Here is a 21,689-nt window from a genome sequence, read left to right on the forward strand (position 1 = left end):
TTTGTAAGGTGGTCCATGTACGCCCCTTCACAAAGGTTATGACCCATGTGACCTAGATAATTATCGGCCTTCTTGCCTAGCTAAAATATTAGAATCTTTGATTAATTCTCAGCTACCATCGTTCTTATCTTTGAAATGTATTCTAAATGTACAGTGAATTTGGAAAGTATTCAGATCCCTTCCCCTTTTCCACATTTGGTTGCGCTACAGCCTTATTCTAAAATGTATTAAATAAATGTTCTCACATCAATCTACACACAATACCCCATAATGAAAAAGTGCAAACAGATTTTATTTTTTTGCAAAATAAAAAAAAAGTACTTTAATTACATAAGTATTCAGACCCTTTGCGATGAGACTTGAAATTGAGCTCAGGTGCATCATGTTTCCATCAGCATACCTTCTGTAATGAAGGTCATGTATGCATTGGTACATCTTATCTTCTTTGTTTTACATAAGAAGTACAAAGGCAAAGAAGCCCATACCTTCCTGAGAAGAGCCTTTACCTAACATACATGCAATGAACCTACTACTATGTGAAGGGCCCAAACAGATAGAGAGAGAAGCATGTTTTTCCATGTTACACATATAGTTAAACATGCAGTTCGCATCCCAGTGTACCTGAACAGACTTGGCTCCAACATATTATTTATTTCCAAATGTAAGATTGTATCACTACTTTAATGCTTACATATTTACAACAGGAGAAGAGAGTAACCATTTCTAAATCAAGGACAGGGTGCTGCGTGCATACAACCAGGTTACAGCAAGGACATCTCAAATGAAGTACAGTGAAAAGAATGTCCTAAGTGCATTTACAAAAAAAAAAATGGTTAGAGAATAAATAAATATGAAATGTTTTTCTGTGTATAAATTGCAAACATTGACAGAGAATAGAACACTGAGCAGCACATCCAACTAACTATCGAGGTTTGATCTTCAACCACTGTTATTGATGATAATCACACTACAAAGCTAAGATTTACTGAGACCGGTGTTTTTTTCTTTAGCGGACTGTAAATAACAACCATTAGCCTAGTTCAGTCACTTCGGTCCCAGAAGCTTTTAAGGAGTTTGTGTGTGTTCTTTCCATCCCTCCTCCTGCCATCCTCTTCAGTGCTCCCTTGGAGTAAGTACAAGTTGCTCCTAATGCCTTGATCCAGGGTCAGATAATCTAATGGGTAGGTTAAGGATTGTGGGTAGGGTAATCTGTTCCTAGGTCTGCATTTATGGGTAACTTTTCCCTCAGTACACTGTCCATGATACCTGTTGGAACTTATCTGGGCCTAAAAGGTTATGCAGGGCCTCTTGATCTGAAAGACAAAGGAGGTTAAGGTTTTAGCTGTTGTTGGGTTTTGAGAATGTGAAATATACTTATTCATTTCACTGATGGAGTGCTAAGATTTAGAGGGTCTACACCAGATGTTAAGGGTTATAGGAGGAAGGTACATAGTGTGTGCAAGTAAGCTTGGAATGTGTTGAGTGCAGGGAAGCAATTACATGTGGCAGGCATTGATAAGAGGAGATGGGTGGAGATTTTAGAAACTAACAATGTCAATGTGGGAGAGAGTGTAATGTATAACGTTTACATTATGTCAGGATATGTTATTGTTAGCCATCAGAGATCCTCTGGCAGGAGAAGAGAGACAGATTGGTATCAATAACCATGACAGCCTTGAGTTAGGGAAGAGTGAGCACTTTGGGGTAGAGGTCAGGTCAGATGAAGTGAAGAAGAACAGATATCACTAAGGTTCTGTCTAGCAACAGAGATGCATTGCCTGTTCATTTGTGGAGGAGGAGACTCAGCCTCGGAGAAAGGGTTAAATATCAGTGCTTGTGTGAAATGTTGGTTGTCTGAATTACAGCTGTATCGACCCTTTGGGAAGAATTAAACTTGGTTAAGCTTCTCTAGTGTCTGCGAGGTTCTAATTTTCAGAGTAAATAACTAATACTATACAGTTGAAAATTTACCACACTTGTCTTTTGAATACCAATTTATAAACACACATACAGGTCTGGACTGAGCTAGTGAAACAGACGGTGCTGCTAACAGTATATTTTCCTCCACTGTCCCAGTCCCCATACCAGGCTCTCTGCTCGCAGACACACGTGACCGCCCTCAACCTACCAACTGTTTGAGCTATCAAAAGATCAAATTGGATAACTCCATCGGCAACATTTCTAATCAGCTGTGGAGTGAGCTTACGGTACATTCTTAATGCTGTTATAGTAGACAACTTCTACTTTGAGCTAAAGGCTCACCAGTGATGAGAGGACATCCATCGAAGGTAAAGATCCGGACGTTGGGGCAGTTTGTAAGGACAGCCTTCACGGCCTTGCCTGTCAGGTTACGACATCGGGCCAACTGGAGTTCCTACAACACATCCAATCACATAGTTTATAGATCCCTGTCTGCCTAGACATAATACTCTGGCTCCAAAATAACATGGGAAAATGTCACACTTGGAAGTCTTTGTATAAAAACAAAGAAGACTTGAATCAAGGTTGGATGTTATCTTTCCAAGTGTGCTTAGATACTAAGTTGCTGCCATAGCCATCAACCTTGAAGAACTTGTGCCCATAGCTACTTTTTTGCACACTTATACTATACTAGGGGTATTAATTTATCATTTTAAGTTTGAAACAAACAAGATCTACACAACAACAAAAGCATAAAGGGACAGAGTTTATTGTCCTCTATGAGGAAATGATTTTCATATGCACATTTGTTGGTCTTCTTACCTTCAAACTATTAGAGCACGGTGCAGTAGCCAGCCCAATGACACCCTCATCTGTAACCTGAAACAAAGCACATATGATCTTATTTTTGCTGAGGTGATTGACAACTAAATACTTACAAGCAATAAGCAGTGTACATTAGCTACATCAGAAGTTTGGTACTTCTAATGTGCGTTGTGGTGGAAAAACCTCTCAGTTGGATCTCAATATACAAAAGCTTTATTACGAGCATACATGCAAGGGAAAAAAACTATTACAATCGCTCTTTGTTCATGCAGACATTTATAGAAAAAATGGGGAGGGGTGTGTGTGTGTGGGGGGTCATATGTCACTTGGATGAGTCAGTTACTTCTACTTATCACTAGATAACAGTCCCAGAGGTAGCAGACAAATCATACCAAGGACACACAACCTCAGTTAACAGAAACCACAAAAGATTGTTTCACAAAAAGTTATAACATGGCAGTTTAGAAACAGTTATAAAACAGACTGATTAAGTCAAAAGAGCTACTTGAAACCATGCGATTGAGCAATCTTACAGATACTAAGAGGAACAGGATGACCTGTTCCTTATTCAGGCCATATAAGATGACAAATTAAATGTTCCTCTTCCAAAGCGTCAAAGTACCAATCTGGTAATGCTGCGTTCCAGAGGGATAAACCATAAATTCCTGTTATACTAAGATAATCTAAATCTTAGGAATAGGAGGAACGCAGCCTTCAAAGTATTCAGTCCTAAACCCAGGGTTGAAGTTTATTTAGAGAGATATGTCATCCAATCTGTGCGTGAATCTGCAGTGAAAACGTAATAAGCATCTCACTCACTTAATTGAATTACCTGGGTTCCCGAGAGATTGAGGCTATGGAGAAGCCTGCAGTTTCCTGCCAGTGCCAGCAGGGCGGCGTCTCCCACAGCAGAGCAGCCCCAGAGGGAGAGGACCTCCAGCGAACTGCAGCCGTGGGCCAGCGCCAGGACACCTTCATCGGTCACTGCAGCACACTCGGTCAGATCCACGACCTGCAGGCCTGGGCAGGAGGCCGCCAGGGCCCTCACACCTACAGAGAACCGACCAATCAACATGTTAGTTGTGTAGAACAATGTAATTGTATTAGATCACATCATATGTCATATTGTGTTGTAATAATATTTACTTTGTGGGTGCTTATATTTGACCAGTTTCACACATGTACAAGTCTGTATTATATGCATGTGTGAATTGGAAATGTGTTTTTTGCAAATCCCAACTCCCCCTGAGACAACCTCAGAGTGGGGTCACAGCAAGGGTCAGCCATTATCAAAGGCAATGTATTGTATTATGATGTTCATTACATTGTAAAGTACTGTATTGTAAACAAAGAGATGGTCCAGATGGGTTTTTCTTTAACACCGAAAATGTTCCATTTGGTAGGCAGGTACCATCTGAGGTGATGCTGGGTTGGCCTCGCAGAAGGATCGTCCGGAGCTGCGGACAGCGGATCTGTTGCAGGGCGGAGTCAGACACTCTGCAGTTCACCATGTCCAGCTTGTGTGTCCCAAGATGCATCAGCTGAGGACAAACACAGTAGGAAGTGTGCAGGAGTTGGTTGTATCCCAGTAGTAACACAGAATGAATAACATGACGTTGATTAGAATCATGTGTGTTAGTGCTGGCCAAACCAGAGAGGAAGAGAAAGGCCCAACTCGGGGGAAAATCTGTCTCCTTCCAACAGGCAGTCTTTTTTTTGTGTCGCCCACCAAGCAAGAAGTTGTTGTATGGAGGTCAATAAGAGTGTGTTGAATTTGGTCATCCATTTTTTGGGGGGGGTTTATTTGCAACGTGAGGTGGATTATATCAAATAGAAGTTTTGTAATGCTTAAGTTGTTACAAATGTACTGATAAGTAGGACACGTGACATCCCGGCAACTCTGAGAAAAAAATAATAATATTGGAGTTGTCTCAGGGTATCTATGCATATTCATGGTATGAGGCTAGTAGCATAGCGCATCTCTCCATTGAATACAAGCAGTTCACCTCAACGACCCTCATCGAATATTCAAAATAGGATTACTATATTGAATTGTATCCACCAAGCCAAAAATAATAATAGGTGGGAGCTAGACAGCTTGTGTCGTGGAAATATTTGCTCAATCATATTTCTCAGATACCGGAACTTGTGAATACAAATAGACTTTATTACAAAGTAACAAGCCGAGCTGGTCCACGTTCAACCAACTTTCCAGCCTCGGCACACACTTTCTTTACAGTTTTCATCCTTACGTCACACACATAGTAACTCCTCTGTATGTTAATGACTCATCCCCTCTGGCATTTAGCCACCATTATCTTTTTGCCTTGCACTCACTTCAGCTTGGTTTCCATTTTCTTATTGGCAGACATTAGGGCATAGATTCTGTTGGTGGCGCAACCATAGCAAAGATACAAAAATAAACAGACATGCACACTCCTAATGCATGTGCATGTCTAATGGTGCTTAAGTAATGCAAACCTATTGCTCATAATGCACATCTAATGAACCTCACTGGACTAGGTAATGGCTTCCATTAGCCTAATGACCTAGACACACATATAGAGTGCACTGATTCTGCTTACTACTCTAAGATGTATAATGTGCACACATGTACTGGAAAATTCCCAATACCTGCTGTGCTGCTTTGTGGCTGACTCCCATTGTTAGGTTTGAGAGATGTATCTTGTCAGTATATCCATAATCCTTGGCTACACACATGCCCTAGCTCAATTGAGGGCGCTGCTGGTGGATGATATATGTACTGCTAAGCTGGAACAAAAACCTGCACACAGTCAGAACTGAAAGTGTCCACTGTGGTTCCAGAACAGGAATTCTCCAGAACCACAGTGGACAACCGTATTTCATATAACACACAGCTAATACCTGGCTGATGTTTAGGTCAGTCACCGTGCCCTGTGATGACATGATTCGTAGCAGCGTGTCTTTTATGCCCGCAGGTAAAGCCATGAAGTTACTGAGATATCTGTCCGCATAGATTGCGACATATACGGCGCTTCTGCAAGAACGGAAATGTACATCAATGAACATGTAGCTATCTAATTAGTAGGTGACGTTAGTTACCCTAGACACCTAGCTAGCTAGCTAGACGAATTGTTACAAATCACATTTCATAGACGCTCAAAAAACTAACATTTCTGTAACCTGTCAGAGCTACCCACTCACATATTCAAAAGCGAATCCATTGCCAAAATGCCACTCCTGTGTCTGGGCAAGTGGGTATGGAGAAGCTAACCTCCTAAAGCTAGCTCCCTGACAGGTGATCCAAACACAGATAAAACAATGAGCCAGATATCTCACCAGATGTATAAATGTGAAGCATCCGGTTAGAGTTTCCACTCACTACCAAATTTGGTGACGACAGGAAGCCCAGTGGTCGGCTGTGGGAAAAGATGGAAAAAGATTTTGGCCGAAATTCAGCAAATATTTTCATCGATGAAACATTTGATTTCCATACAGGTTTCTGTTTCCAAAATTATAATCTGTAACACAGAGTGGACTGCGTTTTTGACAAATTGTAAATATATATATATATATATATATATATATTTTTTTAAAGCGTTGTTTAGAAGGAGTGCAAGGGCGAATTGAATGATTGCAGCCTCGCTCTTCACAGAATAGGCGACCTTCTCATCAATGCGCAATGTCGAACAATCCCAGTCAGTCACTTTTCACCCGGGGCAAACTACACCTACCCGGGATAAAAAGTGTATTTTATGCCTTTTATGTCTTTTAAAATGATTTTAAATGTTTTATTGTAATCATATTACAGATACTTTTGAACAAAAAAAATACTTTTAGCCAGCGGAAAATAGAAGTATTGCGCCGTGATTGGCTCAGTCTTCTGTCACTCATCGGGACACCACCACATCGCTAAATGGAAATCCTTAGTAAGGGTAGATATCCAACATTTCAGCCCTTTGTGTCCTGCCACTGGCATAGCTATATTACAAGTGCCCTTCCAAGAAGGCTCAAGGTCATTGGCCACAGATAAAATGACCTCAAATCACGTTATAGTCATCATCATCATGAATCAAGTCCACAATCTACTGGCAAATTATTTTTAATCCTTGTCATATGAAGATAAATAATGAAGAGAAATTATAGATCGGTACTCATCGGCCATTGGACATAAAGATTACACAACAAGTTGGAAATCGCAAATTCAACAATGAGTCGTTTGGAAGGAATCATTGGCTAACTGCAAGCATTTCAAAGCAATCACCAGCCTTGCTTTTCATTGGAGTGGCTGTGTGTTTTTTTTCTTCCCGTTTCCCACCATAAATTCAGAGAATGCCAGACATTGATGACAAAATGTGCCCACAAAGGACTGCCGCACCAGCCCACCTTCCTGTTTAAATGAGCATATCACAAAGTCAGTCCAAAAAAGTCTTGCATGCTGCATAAATTATGTAATATGCAAGAGAGATATGTATACTGTAGCTAAGAAAGTAATACCAAGTGTATGTTGTGTAGTAAGCTGTTAGTTGCTCATGTGCCTCACCCTAATCATTTGGTCTATGTTCACCAACGCGGTATTGTAAACACATAATTTGTGACAGGTGTATGCTTGTTTGACAGTGCTACTGATAGTAGTGGTGGCGCTTGGCTTGCATGTGAAAATTCAGTACACACAACATTCTATAATAGAATAGTGTTATTTGACGTGTCAAATTAAAGCTTATTTAACGTCAAATAGTCTTATGATATGTATCTTTTTTGACATGCAAAGACCCAAAACGATGTACAATGTGCCTCATCCTAATAATTTTGTATATTTTCACCTCTTAATTTCACCTACTGTTCTAACTTGGTGGTGCACATGTAGCCTATAACCTGTTTTAGTGTTTCGGGATCTTAGATAATATCAATCAGACTTAGAGTATTTACCTTTTATAGAGTAGACTCTTCAACCCGCCGTTGCTCTATAGGGTTCCCAAAGAGTAGACTCTTCAACCCACCATTGCTCTTATAGGGTTCCCAAAGAGTAGACTCTTCAACCCGCCGTTGCTCTTATAGGGTTCCCAAAGAGTAGACTCTTCAACCCGCCATTGCTCTTATAGGGTTCCCAAAGAGTAGACTCTTCAACCCGCCATTGCTCTTATAGGGTTCCCAAAGAGTAGACTCTTCAACCCGCCGTTGCTCTTATAGGGTTCCCAAAGAGTAGACTCTTCAACCCGCCATTGCTCTTATTATAGGGTTCCCAAAGAGTTCTTCAACCCGCCATTGCTCTTATAGGGTTCCCAAAGAGTAGACTCTTCAACCCGCCATTGCTCTTATAGGGTTCCCAAAGAGTAGACTCTTCAACCCGCCGTTGCTCTATAGGGTTCCCAAAGAGTAGACTCTTCAACCCACCATTGCTCTTATAGGGTTCCCAAAGAGTAGACTCTTCAACCCGCCATTGCTCTTATAGGGTTCCCAAAGAGTAGACTCTTCAACCCGCCATTGCTCTTATAGGGTTCCCAAAGAGTAGACTCTTCAACCCGCCATTGCTCTTATAGGGTTCCCAAAGAGTAGACTCTTCAACCCGCCGTTGCTCTTATAGGGTTCCCAAAGAGTAGACTCTTCAACCCGCCATTGCTCTTATAGGGTTCCCAAAGAGTAGACTCTTCAACCCGCCATTGCTCTTATAGGGTTCCCAAAGAGTAGACTCTTCAACCCGCCATTGCTCTTATAGGGTTCCCAATCACTCTAGTATCTAGACAAACGATTTAATGCCAACACCCGTCGGTTAATACTGCTTGAATATTAATACAGAGTAACTTTGCTTTTTACAATATAAATGAGTTGGCTGTCCAATCCTTTAAATTGTCTTTTGTGTAGAAACTAGACTTGTTCCCCTAGAACTGCAGTGTCAGAGGCGTTCTCTCCCCTAGGGTTTTGTGTCTAGTTTCTACTTTTTATTCAATGTTTGCAAGTCACACAGTTGTACACGTTATTACAGTTTCCTCTTTGTCCTTAATCTATAACATCGACAATCATCAAAAAAATTACCACTATTAATGCCTTAGATATGTATTTCAACAAGCAGTTAATTACCTTAGGTTTTTATTTTATTTTTTATAACCTTTAAGCAAGTCAGTTAAGAACAAATTCTTATTTTCAATGACGGCCTAGGAACAGTGGGTTAACTGCCTGTTCAGGGGCACAACTACAGATTTTGTACCTTGTCAGCTCGGGGATTTGAACTTGCAACCTTTCGGTTACTAGTCCAATGCTCTAACCACTAGGCTACCCTGCCACCCTGGTTGACCTGGTTGGTCCCCAAAGAGTATGTTCTTCTACTCACAATTTCTCCAGAGGCTTATCCAATCACTTACTATCTGTTTATCCTACTAGAAGTTTGTACTATGATTTACTGATTAGTGAAGAGAACGGTTCGAGACAAAAAACCCTTATAACACCACTGTTGCTATTCATCCACCTCGGTTAGGAGGTTGATTTATTCAGCACGAGGAGTGTGGAGGGTAGTTGTCTCAGTATGTCTCGTTCAGAAATCAGAAGTCAAGAGATACAATTGTTCTAGAGTATGAAAGTCAGATATTACCTATTACCGGTAGGTTGATGATAGTTGAAGTATCACGAGCTGTCCATCGGTGATAAGTCAAGTAGCACTATTATGCCCTCTTAAGGAAGGCACTCTCCTTATATACTATTTTCGGGGCCAGGTCGGCTTTAGCGCTGAGTCATATTCTAACCTTGTGGCGAGCTATTTCTGTAAAGGGTCAGTTTGACATGTTACTGTGAAACATTACTAATGACAGATGCATCCTCTATCCCCAACTCTTGCATCAGTTTAACCCATTCAACTTCTACTGCTAGTCTAGCTCTTCCTCGTTCCTTCGATGGCCCTCTCTCTCCCCCTTCTGGGTACGGTGCCCGAATGCAAGGCATCTCTTTAGGCCAGCTCTACGGCCCCCACTCAAGATGCGGAACCGGTGGTGATGGTGTGTGCTGATCCAGTGAAGGAGGTGTCCTCAGAACCCCTTATTGTGCTACCGCATCAGTACATACGTACATACATACACACAAAGATATAAAACTGTATTTTTTTGTGAAGAATCATCAATAAGTGGGACACAATCATGAAGTGGAACGACATTTATTGGATATTTCAAACTTTTTTAACAAATCAAAAACTGAAAAATTGGGTGTGCAAAATTATTCAACCCCCTTAAGTTAATACTTTGTAGCGCCAACTTTTGCTGTGATTACAGCTGTAAGTCGCTTGGGGTATGTCTCTATCAGTTAAAAAAGTTTGAAATATCCAATAAATGTCGTTCCACTTCATGATTGTGTCCCACTTGTTGTTGATTCCTCACAAAAAAATACAGTTTTATATCTTTATGTTTGAAGCCTGAAATGTGGCAAAAGGTCGCAAAGTTCAAGGGGGCCGAATACTTTCGCAAGGCACTGTATATACACTTCTCAAAAAAATAAAGGGAACACTTAAACACAATGTAACTCCAAGTCAATCACACCTCTGTGAAGTCAAACTGTCCACTTAGGAAGCAACACTGATTGACAATACATTTCACATGCTGTTGTGCAAATGGAATAGACAACAGGTGGAAATTATAGGCATTTAGCAAGACACCCCCAATAAAGGAGTGGTTCTGCAGGTGGGGACCACAGACCACTTCTCAGTTCCTATGCTTCCTGGCTGATGTTTTGGTCACTTTTGAATGCTGGCGGTGCTTTCACTCTAGTGGTAGCATGAGACAGAGTCTAAAACCCACACAAGTGGCTCAGGTAGTGCAGCTCATCCAGGATGGCACATCAATGCGAGATGTGGCAAGAAGGTTTGCTGTGTCTGTCAGCGTAGTGTCCAGAGCATGGAGGCGCTACCAGGAGACAGGCCAGTACATCAGGAGACATGGAGGAGGCCGTAGGAGGGCAACAGCCCAGCAGCAGGACCGCTACCTCCACCTTTGTGCAAGGAGGAGCAGGAGGAGCACTGCCAGAGCCCTGAAAAATGACCTCCAGCAGGCCACAAATGTGCATGTGTCTGCTCAAACGGTCAGAAACAGAAACTCCATGAGGGTGGTATGAGGGCCCGACGTCCAAATCAAATCAAATCAAATTTTATTTGTCACATACACATGGTTAGCAGATGTTAATGCGAGTGTAGCGAAATGCTTGTGCTTCTAGTTCCGACAATGCAGTAATAACGAGCAAGTAATCTAACTAACAATTCCAAAAAAAACTACTGTCATACACAGTGTAAGGGGATAAAGAATATGTACATAAGGATATATGAATGAGTGATGGTACAGAGCAGCATAGGCAAGATACAGTAGATGATATCGAGTACAGTATATACATATGAGATAAGTATGTAAACCAAGTGGCATAGTTAAAGTGGCTAGTGATACATGTATTACATAAGGATGCAGTCGATGATATAGAGTACAGTATCAACGTATGCATATGAGATGAACAATGTAGGGTAAGTAACATTATATAAGGTAGCATTGTTTAAAGTGGCTAGTGATATATTTACATCATTTCCCATCGATTCCCATGATTAAAGTGGCTGGAGTAGAGTCAGTGTCATTGACAGTGTGTTGGCAGTAGCCACTCAATGTTAGTGGTGGCTGTTTAACAGTCTGATGGCCTTGAGATAGAAGCTGTTTTTCAGTCTCTCGGTCCCAGCTTTGATGCACCTGTACTGACCTCGCCTTCTGGATGGCAGCGGGGTGAACAGGCAGTGGCTCGGTGGTTGATGTCCTTGATGATCTTTATGGCCTTCCTGTAGCATCGGGTGGTGTAGGTGTCCTGGAGGGCAGGTAGTTTGCCCCCGGGACCTCACTACCCTCTGGAGAGCCTTACGGTTGAGGGCGGTGCAGTTGCCATACCAGGCGGTGATACAGCCCACCAGGATGCTCTCGATTGTGCATCTGTAGAAGTTTGTGAGTGCTTTTGGTGACAAGCCGAATTTCTTCAGCCTCCTGAGGTTGAAGAGGCGCTGCTGCGCCTTCCTCACGATGCTGTCTGTGTGAGTGGACCAATTCAGTTTGTCTGTGATGTGTATGCCGAGGAACTTAAAACTTGCTACCCTCTCCACTACTGTTCCATCGATGTGGATGGGGGTGTTCCCTCTGCTGTTTCCTGAAGTCCACAATCATCTCCTTAGTTTTGTTGACGTTGAGTGTGAGGTTATTTTCCTGACACCACACTCCGAGGGCCCTAACCTCCTCCCTGTAGGCCGTCTCGTCGTTGTTGGTAATCAAGCCTACCACTGTTGTGTCGTCCGCAAACTTGATGATTGAGTTGGAGCGTGCATGGCCACGCAGTCGTGGGTGAACAGGGAGTACAGGAGAGGGCTCAGAACGCACCCTTGTGGGGCCCCAGTGTTGAGGATCAGCGGGGAGGAGATGTTGTTGCCTACCCTCACCACCTGGGGGCCCCGTCAGGAAGTCCAGTACCCAGTTGCACAGGGCGGGGTCGAGACCCAGGGTCTCGAGCTTGATGACGAGCTTGGAGGGTACTATGGTGTTGAATGCCGAGCTGTAGTCGATGAACAGCATTCTCACATAGGTATTCCTCTTGTCCAGATGGGTTAGGGCAGTGTGCAGTGTGGTTGAGATTGCATCGTCTGTGGACCTATTTGGGCGGTAAGCAAATTGGAGTGGGTCAAGGGTGTCAGGTAGGGTGGAGGTGATATGGTCCTTGACTAGTCTCTCAAAGCACTTCATGATGACGGATGTGAGTGCTACGGGCGGTAGTCGTTTAGCTCAGTTACCTTAGCTTTCTTGGGAACAGGAACAATGGTGGCCCTCTTGAAGCATGTGGGAACAGCAGACTGGTATAGGTATTGATTGAATATGTCCGTAAACACACTGGCCAGGTGGTCTGCGCATGCTCTGAGGGCGCGGCTGGGGATGCCGTCTGGGCCTGCAGCCTTGCGAGGGTTAACACGTTTAAATGTCTTACTCACTTCGGCTGCAGTGAAGGAGAGACCGCATGTTTCCGTTGCAGGCCGTGTCAGTGGCACTGTATTGTCCTCAAAGCGGGCAAAAAGTTATTTAGTCTGCCTGGGAGCAAGACATCCTGGTCCGTGACTGGGCTGGGTTTCTTCCTGTAGTCCGTGATTGACTGTAGACCCTGCCACATACCTCTTGTGTCTAAGCCGTTGAATTGAGATTCTACTTTGTCTCTGTACTGGCGCTTAGCTTGTTTGATAGCCTTGCGGAGGGAATAGCTGCACTGTTTGTATTCAGCCATGTTACCAGACACCTTGCCCTGATTAAAAGCAGTGGTTCGTGCCTTCAGTTTCACACGAATGCTGCCATCAATCCACGGTTTCTGGTTAGGGAATGTTTTAATCGTTGCTATGGGAACACATCTTCAACGCACGTTCTAATGAACTCGCACACCGTATCAGCGTATTCGTCAATGTTGTTGTCTGACGCAATACGAAACATCTCCCAGTCCACGTGATGGAAGCAGTCTTGGAGTGTGGAGTCAGCTTGGTCGGACCAGCGTTGGACAGACCTCAGCGTGGGAGCTTCTTGTTTTAGTTTCTGTCTGTAGGCAGGGATCAACAAAATGGAGTCGTGGTCAGCTTTTCCGAAAGGGGGCGGGGCAGGGCCTTATATGCGTCGCGGAGTTAGAGTAACAATGATCCAGGGTCTTTCCACCCCTGGTTGCGCAATCGATATGCTGATAAAATTTAGGGAGTCTTGTTTTCAGATTAGCCTTGTTAAAATCCCCAGCTACAATGAATGCAGCCTCCGGATAAATCGTTTCCAGTTTGCAGAGAGTTAAATAAAGTTCGTTCAGAGCCATCGATGTGTCTGCTTGGGGGATATATACGGCTGTGATTATAATCGAAGAGAATTCTCTTGGTAGATAATGCGGTCTACATTTGATTGTGAGGAATTCTAAATCAGGTGAACAGAAGGATTTGAGTTCCTGTATGTTTCTTTCATCACACCATCACGTTGGCCATAAGACATACGCCCCCGCCCCTCTTCTTACCAGAAAGATGTTTGTTTCTGTCGGCGCGATGCGTGGAGAAACCCGCTGGCTGCACCGCTTCGGATTGCGTCTCTCCAGTTAGCCATGTTTCCGTGAAGCAGAGAACGTTACAGTCTCTGATGTCCCTCTGGAATGCTACCCTTGCTCGGATTTCATCAACCTTGTTGTCAAGAGACTGGACATTGGCAAGAAGAATGCTAGGGAGTGGTGCACGATGTGCCCGTCTCCGGAGTCTGACCAGAAGACCGCTTCGTTTCCCTCTTTTTCTGAGTCGTTTTTTTTTTTTTTGGTCGCTGCATGTGATCCACTCGGTTACACTGGTTGTAAGGCAGAACACAGGATCCACGTCAAAAAACATATTCTTGGTCGTACTGATGGTGAGTTGACGCTGATCTTATATTCAGTAGTTCTTGTCGGCTGTATGTAAAGAAACCTAAGATGACCTGGGGTACTAGTGTAAGAAATAACACGTAAAAAAAAAAAAACTGCATAGTTTCCTAGGAACTCGAAGCGAGGCGGCCATCTCTGTCGGCACCGGAAGTACTTTGTTGGGGTTGTGCTTACAGCCCAACACCGTGCAGGAAGTGTGGCATTTGCCAGAGAACACCAAGGTTGGCAAATTCGCCACTGGCGCCCTGTACTCTTCACAGTTGAAAGTAGGTTCACACTGAGCACATGTGACAGACGTGACAGTCTGGAGACGCCGTGGAGAACGTTCTGCTGCCTGCAACATCCTCCAGCATGACCGGTTTGGCGGTGGGTCAGTCATGGTGTGGGGTAGCATTTCTTTGGGGGTCCGCACAGCCCTCCATGTGCTCGCCAGAGGTAGCCTGACTGCCATTAGGTACCGAGATGAGATCCTCAGACCCCTTGTGAGACCATATGCTGGTGTGGTTGGCCCTGGGTTCCTCCTAATGCAAGACAATGCTAGATCTCATGTGGCTGGAGTGTGTCAGCAGTTCCTGTAAGAGGAAGGCATTGATGCTATGGACTCGCCCGCCCGTTCCCCAGACCTGAATCCAATTGAGCACATCTGGGACATCATGTCTCGCTCCATCCACCAACGCCACGTTGCACCACAGACTGTCCAGGAGTTGACGGATGCTTTAGTCCAGGTCTGGGAGGAGATACCTCAGGAGACCATCCACCACCTCATCAGGAGCATGCCCAGGCGTTGTAGGGAGGTCATACAGGCATGTGGAGGCCACACACACTACTGAGCCTCATTTGGACTTGTTTTAAGGACATTACATCAAAGTTAGATCAGCCTGTAGTGTGGTTTTCCACTTTAATTTTGAGTGTGACTCCAAATCCAGACCTCCATGGGTTGATAAATTTGATTTCCATTGATCATTTTTGTGTGATTTTGTTGTCAGCCCATTCAACTATGTAAAGAAAAAAATATTTAATAAGAATATTTCATTCATTCAGATCTAGGATGTGTTATTTTAGTGTTCCTTTTATTTTTTTGAGCAGTGTGTATGTGTGTGTGTGTATATATATATATATATATATATATATATGACTAAGTATATAAAACATTGAGGACACCTGCTCTTTCCCTGACAAAGACTAGGTGAATCCAGGTGAAAGCTGTGATCCCTTATTGATGTCACTTCAATCAGTGTAGATGAAAAGGTGTAGACAGGTTAAAGAAGGATTTTTAAACCTAGAGACAATTGAGACATGGCTTGTGTATGTGTGCCATTCAGAGGGTGAATGGGCAGCTGCTAGACAAAATCTATAAGTGCCTTTGAATGGGGTATTGTACTAGATGCCAGTTGCACCGGTTTGTGTCAATAACTGCAACGACGCTGGGTTTTTCACGCTCAACAGTTTCCAGTGTGCATCAAGAATGGTTCACCACCCAAAGGACATCCAACCTACTTGACACAACTGTGGAAAGCGTCAACAAAGATTCAACATGGGCCAGCATCCCTATGGAACGCTTTTGACATCTTGTGGAGTCCTGCCCTGATGAATTGAGGCTGTTCTGAGGGCAGAATTGGGTGCAACTTAATATTATGAAGGTGTTATTCATGTTTTGTACACTCATTGTATATCACATTGCTCATGGTCTTCCCCTACACACTGCTGTTTAGTTGTTTCACTGACAGGGGGTTGAAGGAGTGCTTATATCTGTTCAGATTACACTGAGGAACCCTGTTGCGTCTGACTGAGGAGAGAAGCTGAAACTCTGGGTGGAGTACATGGGAGGGGTCTGACATTTATTTTCTTGTCCTGTCTCAGGATTGTTGGTTCAAAGACCTCACCCATCACCTTCATGGCTGTCTGGACCAGGCGATTGATTTTAAGGTAACTAAGAAGTTGCCAAACCAGGCTGAAATGCCATAGAATAGAATGCTCTCTATGACAGCCTGGTAGAGTAGGAGTGTGCATGATCTTCTGTTTTACTCCAAAAACCCTGAAACTCTGCAGAAAATAAAGGCGTTGGACCCTAGAACAATTGTAAGTGTACCTGAGTAATGTGCACAGGTTCTCCAGATGTTGCAGGATTATATTAACTTTGCTGATGTTAAAAAGAAAAATGCTATTGCAACCTCCAAGCAATAAGGAATTGAGACCAAAAGCTCAAGAGAAGTTTCAAGTGTTTATTACCAAGGATACCGTTAGCTGAGAGCATACATATAGAAAGTTCACAACACATCTTATACTCTTCCCTCCTTTTGGTCACCACCCTCTTGTAGGTGTCACCTCCCCAGCTATACATTTTATAACCCCAATGCTACTTTCTGTTTATCTTATATGCATAGTCACTTTAACTATACATTCATGTACGTACTACCTCAATTGGCCCGACCAACCAGTGCTCCCGCACATTGGCTAACCGGGCTATCTGCATTGTGTCCCACCACCCGCTAACCCCTCTTTCTCTCTGTTCATCATTGTCACGCCCTGGTCTAAGTATTTTGTGTTTTTCTTCATGTATTGGGTCAGGCCAGGGTGTGGCATGGGGTTTTTGTATTGTGGTGTGTTTTGTCTTGGGGTTTTGGTGTGTATGTATTGGGATTGTAGCTAGTGGGGTTATCTAGCAAAGTCTATGGCTGTCTGGAGTGGTTCTCAATCAGAGGCAGGTGTTTATCGTTGTCTCTGATTGGGAACCATATTTAGGCAGCCATATTCTTTGAGTTTGTCGTGGGTGATTGTCCTTGTAACTGTCTAGTGTTAGTTTGCACCAGTTTAGGCTGTTTCGGTTTTCACATTACATTTTTGTATTGATTCGTGTTTACTTTGTTTTTATTAAACATGAATCTCAATAGCCACGCCGCATTTTGGTCTGACTCTCCTTCACATCAAGAGAACCGTAACAATCATATATGCATTGTCACTTTAACCATACCTACATGTACCTCAATAAGCAGTAGCGTAAAAATAAGCCTTGCTACTGTTATTTGAAAATGTCTTTTTACTGTTTTATTTCTATACTTACCTACACACACATACCTTTTTTTCCCCGCACTATTGGTTAGAGCCTGTAAGTAAGCATTTCACTGTTGTATTCGGCACAAGTGACAAATAAACTTTGATTTGAATGAGTTTCCCATCTCTCCCCTGTGGAATGTCCATGGTCCTCTCTTTGTTTAGCTAGATGTCAGAATCACACCCCATCCATCTTCATTGTCCTGGGCCTGACCCTGCTCTCTGATCCTGGGCAATTTCCTCTTATCTGATTAGGTCAACCTTTCAAAATGGCCTAAACTCCATTAATACTCACAGTAATCATTCACTAAACAGGATACAAACAAACTACAGTTTAACTTGAAAGATGTTACATTTGAACAGAATCCATCAGTCCCCAATATTAAACCATAAACATTTCTTGTTGTTTAATATCACTAAGCAATCAAATCAAATCAAATTTATTTATATAGCCCTTCGTACATCAGCTGATATCTCAAAGTGCTGTACAGAAACCCAGCCTAAAACCCCAAACAGCAAGCAATGCAGGTGTAGAAGCACGGTGGCTAGGAAAAACTCCCTAGAAAGGCCAAAACCTAGGAAGAAACCTAGAGAGGAACCAGGCTATGTGGGGTGGCCAGTCCTCTTCTGGCTGTGCCGGGTGGAGATTATAACAGAACATGGCCAAGATGTTCAAATGTTCATAAATGACCAGCATGGTCGTATAATAATAAGGCAGAACAGTTGAAACTGGAGCAGCAGCACGGCCAGGTGGACTGGGGACAGCAAGGAGTCATCATGTCAGGTAGTCCTGGGGCATGGTCCTAGGGCTCAGGTCCTCCGAGAGAGAGAGAGAGAGAGAGAGAGAGAAAGAGAGAATTAGAGAACGCACACTTAGATTCACACAGGACACCGAATAGGACAGGAGAGGTACTCCAGATATAACAAACTGACCCTAGCCCCCCGACACATTAACTACTGCAGCATAAATACTGGAGGCTGAGACAGGAGGGGTCAGGAGACACTGTGGCCCCATCCGAGGACACCCCAGACAGGGCCAAACAGGAAGGATATAACCCCACCCACTTTGCCAAAGCACAGCCCCCACACCACTAGAGGGATATCTTCAACCACCAACTTACCATCCTGAGACAAGGCTGAGTATAGCCCACAAAGAACTCCGCCATGGCACAACCCAAGGGGGGGCGCCATCCCAGACAGGATGACCACATCAGTGAATCAACCCACTCAGGTGACGCACCCCTTCCAGGGACGGCAAGAGAGAGCCCCAGTAAGCCAGTGACTCAGCCCCTGTAATAGCGTTAGAGGCAGAGAATCCCAGTGGGGGGAACCGGCCAGGAGGGGAACCGGCCAGGCAGAGACAGCAAGGGCGGTTCGTTGCTCCAGAGCCTTTCCGTTCACCTTCCCACTCCTGGGCCAGACTACACTCAATCATATGACCCACTGAAGAGATAAGTCTTCAGTAAGGACTTAAAGGTTGAGACCGAGTTTGCGTCTCTGACATGGGTAGGCAGACCGTTCCATAAACATGGAGCTCTATAGGAGAAAGCCCTGCCTCCAGCTGTTTGCTTAGAAATTCTAGGGACAATTAGGAGGCCTGCGTCTTGTGACCGTAGCGTACGTGTAGGTATGTACGGCAGGACCAAATCAGAGAGATAGGTAGGAGCAAGCCCATGTAATGCTTTGTAGGTTAGCAGTAAAACCTTGAAATCAGCCCTTGCTTTGACAGGAAGCCAGTGTAGAGAGGCTAGCACTGGAGTAATATGATCACATTTTTTGGTTCTAGTCAGAATTCAAGCATCCGTATTTAGTACTAACTGAAGTTTATTTAGTGCTTTATCCGGGTAGCCGGAAAGTAGAGCATTGCAGTAGTCTAACCTAGAAGTGACAAAAGCATGGATTAATTTTTCTGCATCATTTTTGGACAGAAAGTTTCTGATTTTTGCAATGTTACGTAGATGGAAAAAATCTGTCCTTGAAATGGTCTTGATCTGTTCTTCAAAAGAGAGATCAGGGTCCAGAGTAACGCCGAGGTCCTTCACAATTTTATTTGAGACGACTGTACAACCATTAAGATTAATTGTCAGATTCAACAGAAGATCTCTTTGTTTCTTGGGACCTAGAACAAGCATCTCTGTTTTGTCCGAGTTTAAAAGTAGAAAGTTTTCAGCCATCCACTTCCTTATGTCTGAAACACATGCTTCTAGCAAGGGCAATTTTGGGGCTTCACCATGTTTCATTGAAATGTACAGCTGTGTGTCATCTGCATAGCAGTGAAAGTTAACATTATGTTTTCGAATAACATCCCCAAGAGGTAAAATATATAGTGAAAACAATAGTGGTCCCAAAACGGAACCTTGAGGAACACCGAAATTTACAGTTGATTTGTCAGAGGACAAACCATTCACAGAGACAAACTGATATCTTTCCGACAGATAAGATCTAAACCAGGCCAGAACTTGTCCGTGTAGACCAATTTGGGTTTCCAATCTCTCCAAAAGAATGTGGTGATCGATGGTATCAAAAGCAGCACTAAGGTCTAGGAGCACGAGGACAGATGCAGAGCCTCGGTCCGATGCCATTAAAATGTCATTTACCACCTTCACAAGTGCCGTCTCAGTGCTATGATGGGGTCTAAAACCAGACTGAAGCATTTCATATACATTGTTTGTCTTCAGGAAGGCAGTAAGTTGCTGCGCAACAGCGTTTTCTAAAATATTTGAGAGGAATGGAAGATTCGATATAGGCCTATAGTTTTTTATATTTTCTGGGTCAAGGTTTGGCTTTTTCAAGAGAGGCTTTATTACTGCCACTTTTAGTGAGTTTGGTACACATCCGGTGGATAGAGAGCCGTTTATTATGTTCAACATAGGAGGGCCAAGCACAGGAAGCAGCTCTTTCAGTAGTTTAGTTGGAATAGGGTCCAGTATGCAGCTTGAAGGTTTAGAGGCCATGATTATTTTCATCATTGTGTCAAGAGATATAGTACTAAAACACTTGAGCGTCTCTCTTGATCCTAGGTCCTGGGAGAGTTGTGCAGACTCAGGACAACTGAGCTTTGAAGGAATACGCAGATTTAAAGAGGAGTCCGTAATTTGCTTTCTAATAATCATAATCTTTTCCTCAAAGAAGTTCATGAATTTATCACTGCTAAAGTGAAAGTCATCCTCTCTTGGGGAATGCTGCTTTTTAGTTAGCTTTGCGACAGTATCAAAAAGGAATTTCGGATTGTTCTTATTTTCCTCAATTAAGTTCGAAAAATAGGATGATCGAGCAGCAGTAAGGGCTCTACGGTACTGCACGGTACTGTCTTTCCAAGCTAGTCGGAAGACTTCCAGTTTGGTGTGGCGCCATTTCCGTTCCAATATTCTGGAAGCTTGCTTCAGAGCTCGGGTATTTTCTGTGTACCAGGGAGCTAGTTTCTTATGAGAAATGTTTTTAGTTTTTAGGGGTGCAACTGCATCTAGGGTATTGCGCAAGGTTAAATTGAGTTCCTCAGTTAGGTGGTTAACTGATTTTTGTCCTCTGGCGTCCTTGGGTAGACAGAGGGAATCTGGAAGGACATCAAGGAATCTTTGTGTTGTCTGTGAATTTATAGCACGACTTTTGATGTTCCTTGGTTGGGGTCTGAGCAGATTATTTGTTGCAATTGCAAACGTAATAAAATAGTGGTCCGATAGTCCAGGATTATGAGGAAAAACATTAAGATCCACAACATTTATTCCATGGGACAAAACTAGGTCCAGCGTATGACTGTGACAGTGAGTGGGTCCAGAGACATGTTGGACAAAACCCACTGAGTCGATGATGGCTTCGAAAGCCTTTTGGAGTGGGTCTGTGGACTTTTCCATGTGAATATTAAAGTCACCAAAGATTAGAATATTATCTGCTATGACTACAAGGTCCGATAGGAATTCAGGGAACTCAGTGAGGAACGCTGTATATGGCCCAGGAGGCCTGTAAACAGTAGCTATAAAAAGTGATTGAGTAGGCTGCATAGATTTCATGACTAGAAGCTCAAAAGACGAAAACGTCTTTTTTTTGTTTGTAAATTGAAATTTGCTATCGTAAATGTTAGCAACACCTCCGCCTTTGCGGGATGCACGGGGGATATGTTCACTAGTGTAGCCAGGAGGTGAGGCCTCATTTAACACAGTAAATTCATCAGGCTTAAGCCATGTTTCAGTCAGGCCAATCACATCAAGATTATGGTCAGTGATTAGTTCATTGACTATAATTGCCTTTGAAGTAAGGGATCTAACATTAAGTAGCCCTATTTTGAGATGTGAGGTATCATGATCTCTTTCAATAATGACAGGAATGGAGGTGGTCATTTCAATCATTTCAAATGCCTGCTTTCAACTTTCTTCTTCTTTCTTCTCCAGACCTGAGAGTGTGATAGAAACAGACTTGATAGATAGAGAAAATGTGAAAACATTCAACAAAAAACACTCATGAGTTAAATTAATCCTAAATTCTACTGATTATCATAAGCTTCC

At 43.2% G+C, this 21,689-nt stretch overlaps 1 protein-coding gene across 2 annotated transcripts; it reads right to left on the minus strand.

Moving 5' to 3' along the window:
- Positions 1-307: 307 nt before the first annotated feature.
- amn1 (antagonist of mitotic exit network 1 homolog (S. cerevisiae)) lies at positions 308-6,388 on the minus strand. Of its 2 annotated transcripts, none has more exons than XM_024389362.2 (7): positions 6,067-6,388; positions 5,632-5,764; positions 4,157-4,286; positions 3,578-3,795; positions 2,743-2,799; positions 2,263-2,374; positions 308-1,313 (listed from the first exon to the last, which is right to left on the minus strand). In XM_024389362.2, the coding sequence occupies exons 2-7, from the start codon at positions 5,713-5,715 to the stop codon at positions 1,246-1,248; spliced, it is 669 nt and encodes a 222-aa protein (XP_024245130.1). In that variant the 5' UTR covers positions 5,716-5,764; positions 6,067-6,388; the 3' UTR covers positions 308-1,245. The 2 variants fall into 2 exon arrangements, with proteins under 2 accessions (XP_024245130.1, XP_024245058.1); XM_024389290.2 differs by lacking the exon at positions 6,067-6,388 and adding an exon at positions 5,932-6,058 and having other exon boundaries at positions 309-1,313.
- Between the last annotated feature and the right edge of the window lie 15,301 nt (positions 6,389-21,689).

The sequence above is a fragment of the Oncorhynchus tshawytscha genome, linkage group LG01 (genome assembly GCF_018296145.1).
Source record: "Oncorhynchus tshawytscha isolate Ot180627B linkage group LG01, Otsh_v2.0, whole genome shotgun sequence".
Lineage (NCBI taxonomy): Eukaryota > Metazoa > Chordata > Actinopteri > Salmoniformes > Salmonidae > Oncorhynchus > Oncorhynchus tshawytscha.

Coding starts and splice junctions, on each gene's coding strand:
- amn1 (XM_024389290.2), bottom strand. CDS start 5,951: ATGGATTCGCTTTTGAATAT. Junction 3,796..4,156: donor ACCCAGCATCACCTCAGATG/GTACCTGCCTAC, acceptor GGTTCTCTGTAG/GTGTGAGGGCCCTGGCGGCC. Junction 1,314..2,262: donor TGGATGTCCTCTCATCACTG/GTGAGCCTTTAG, acceptor TTTGTCTTTCAG/ATCAAGAGGCCCTGCATAAC.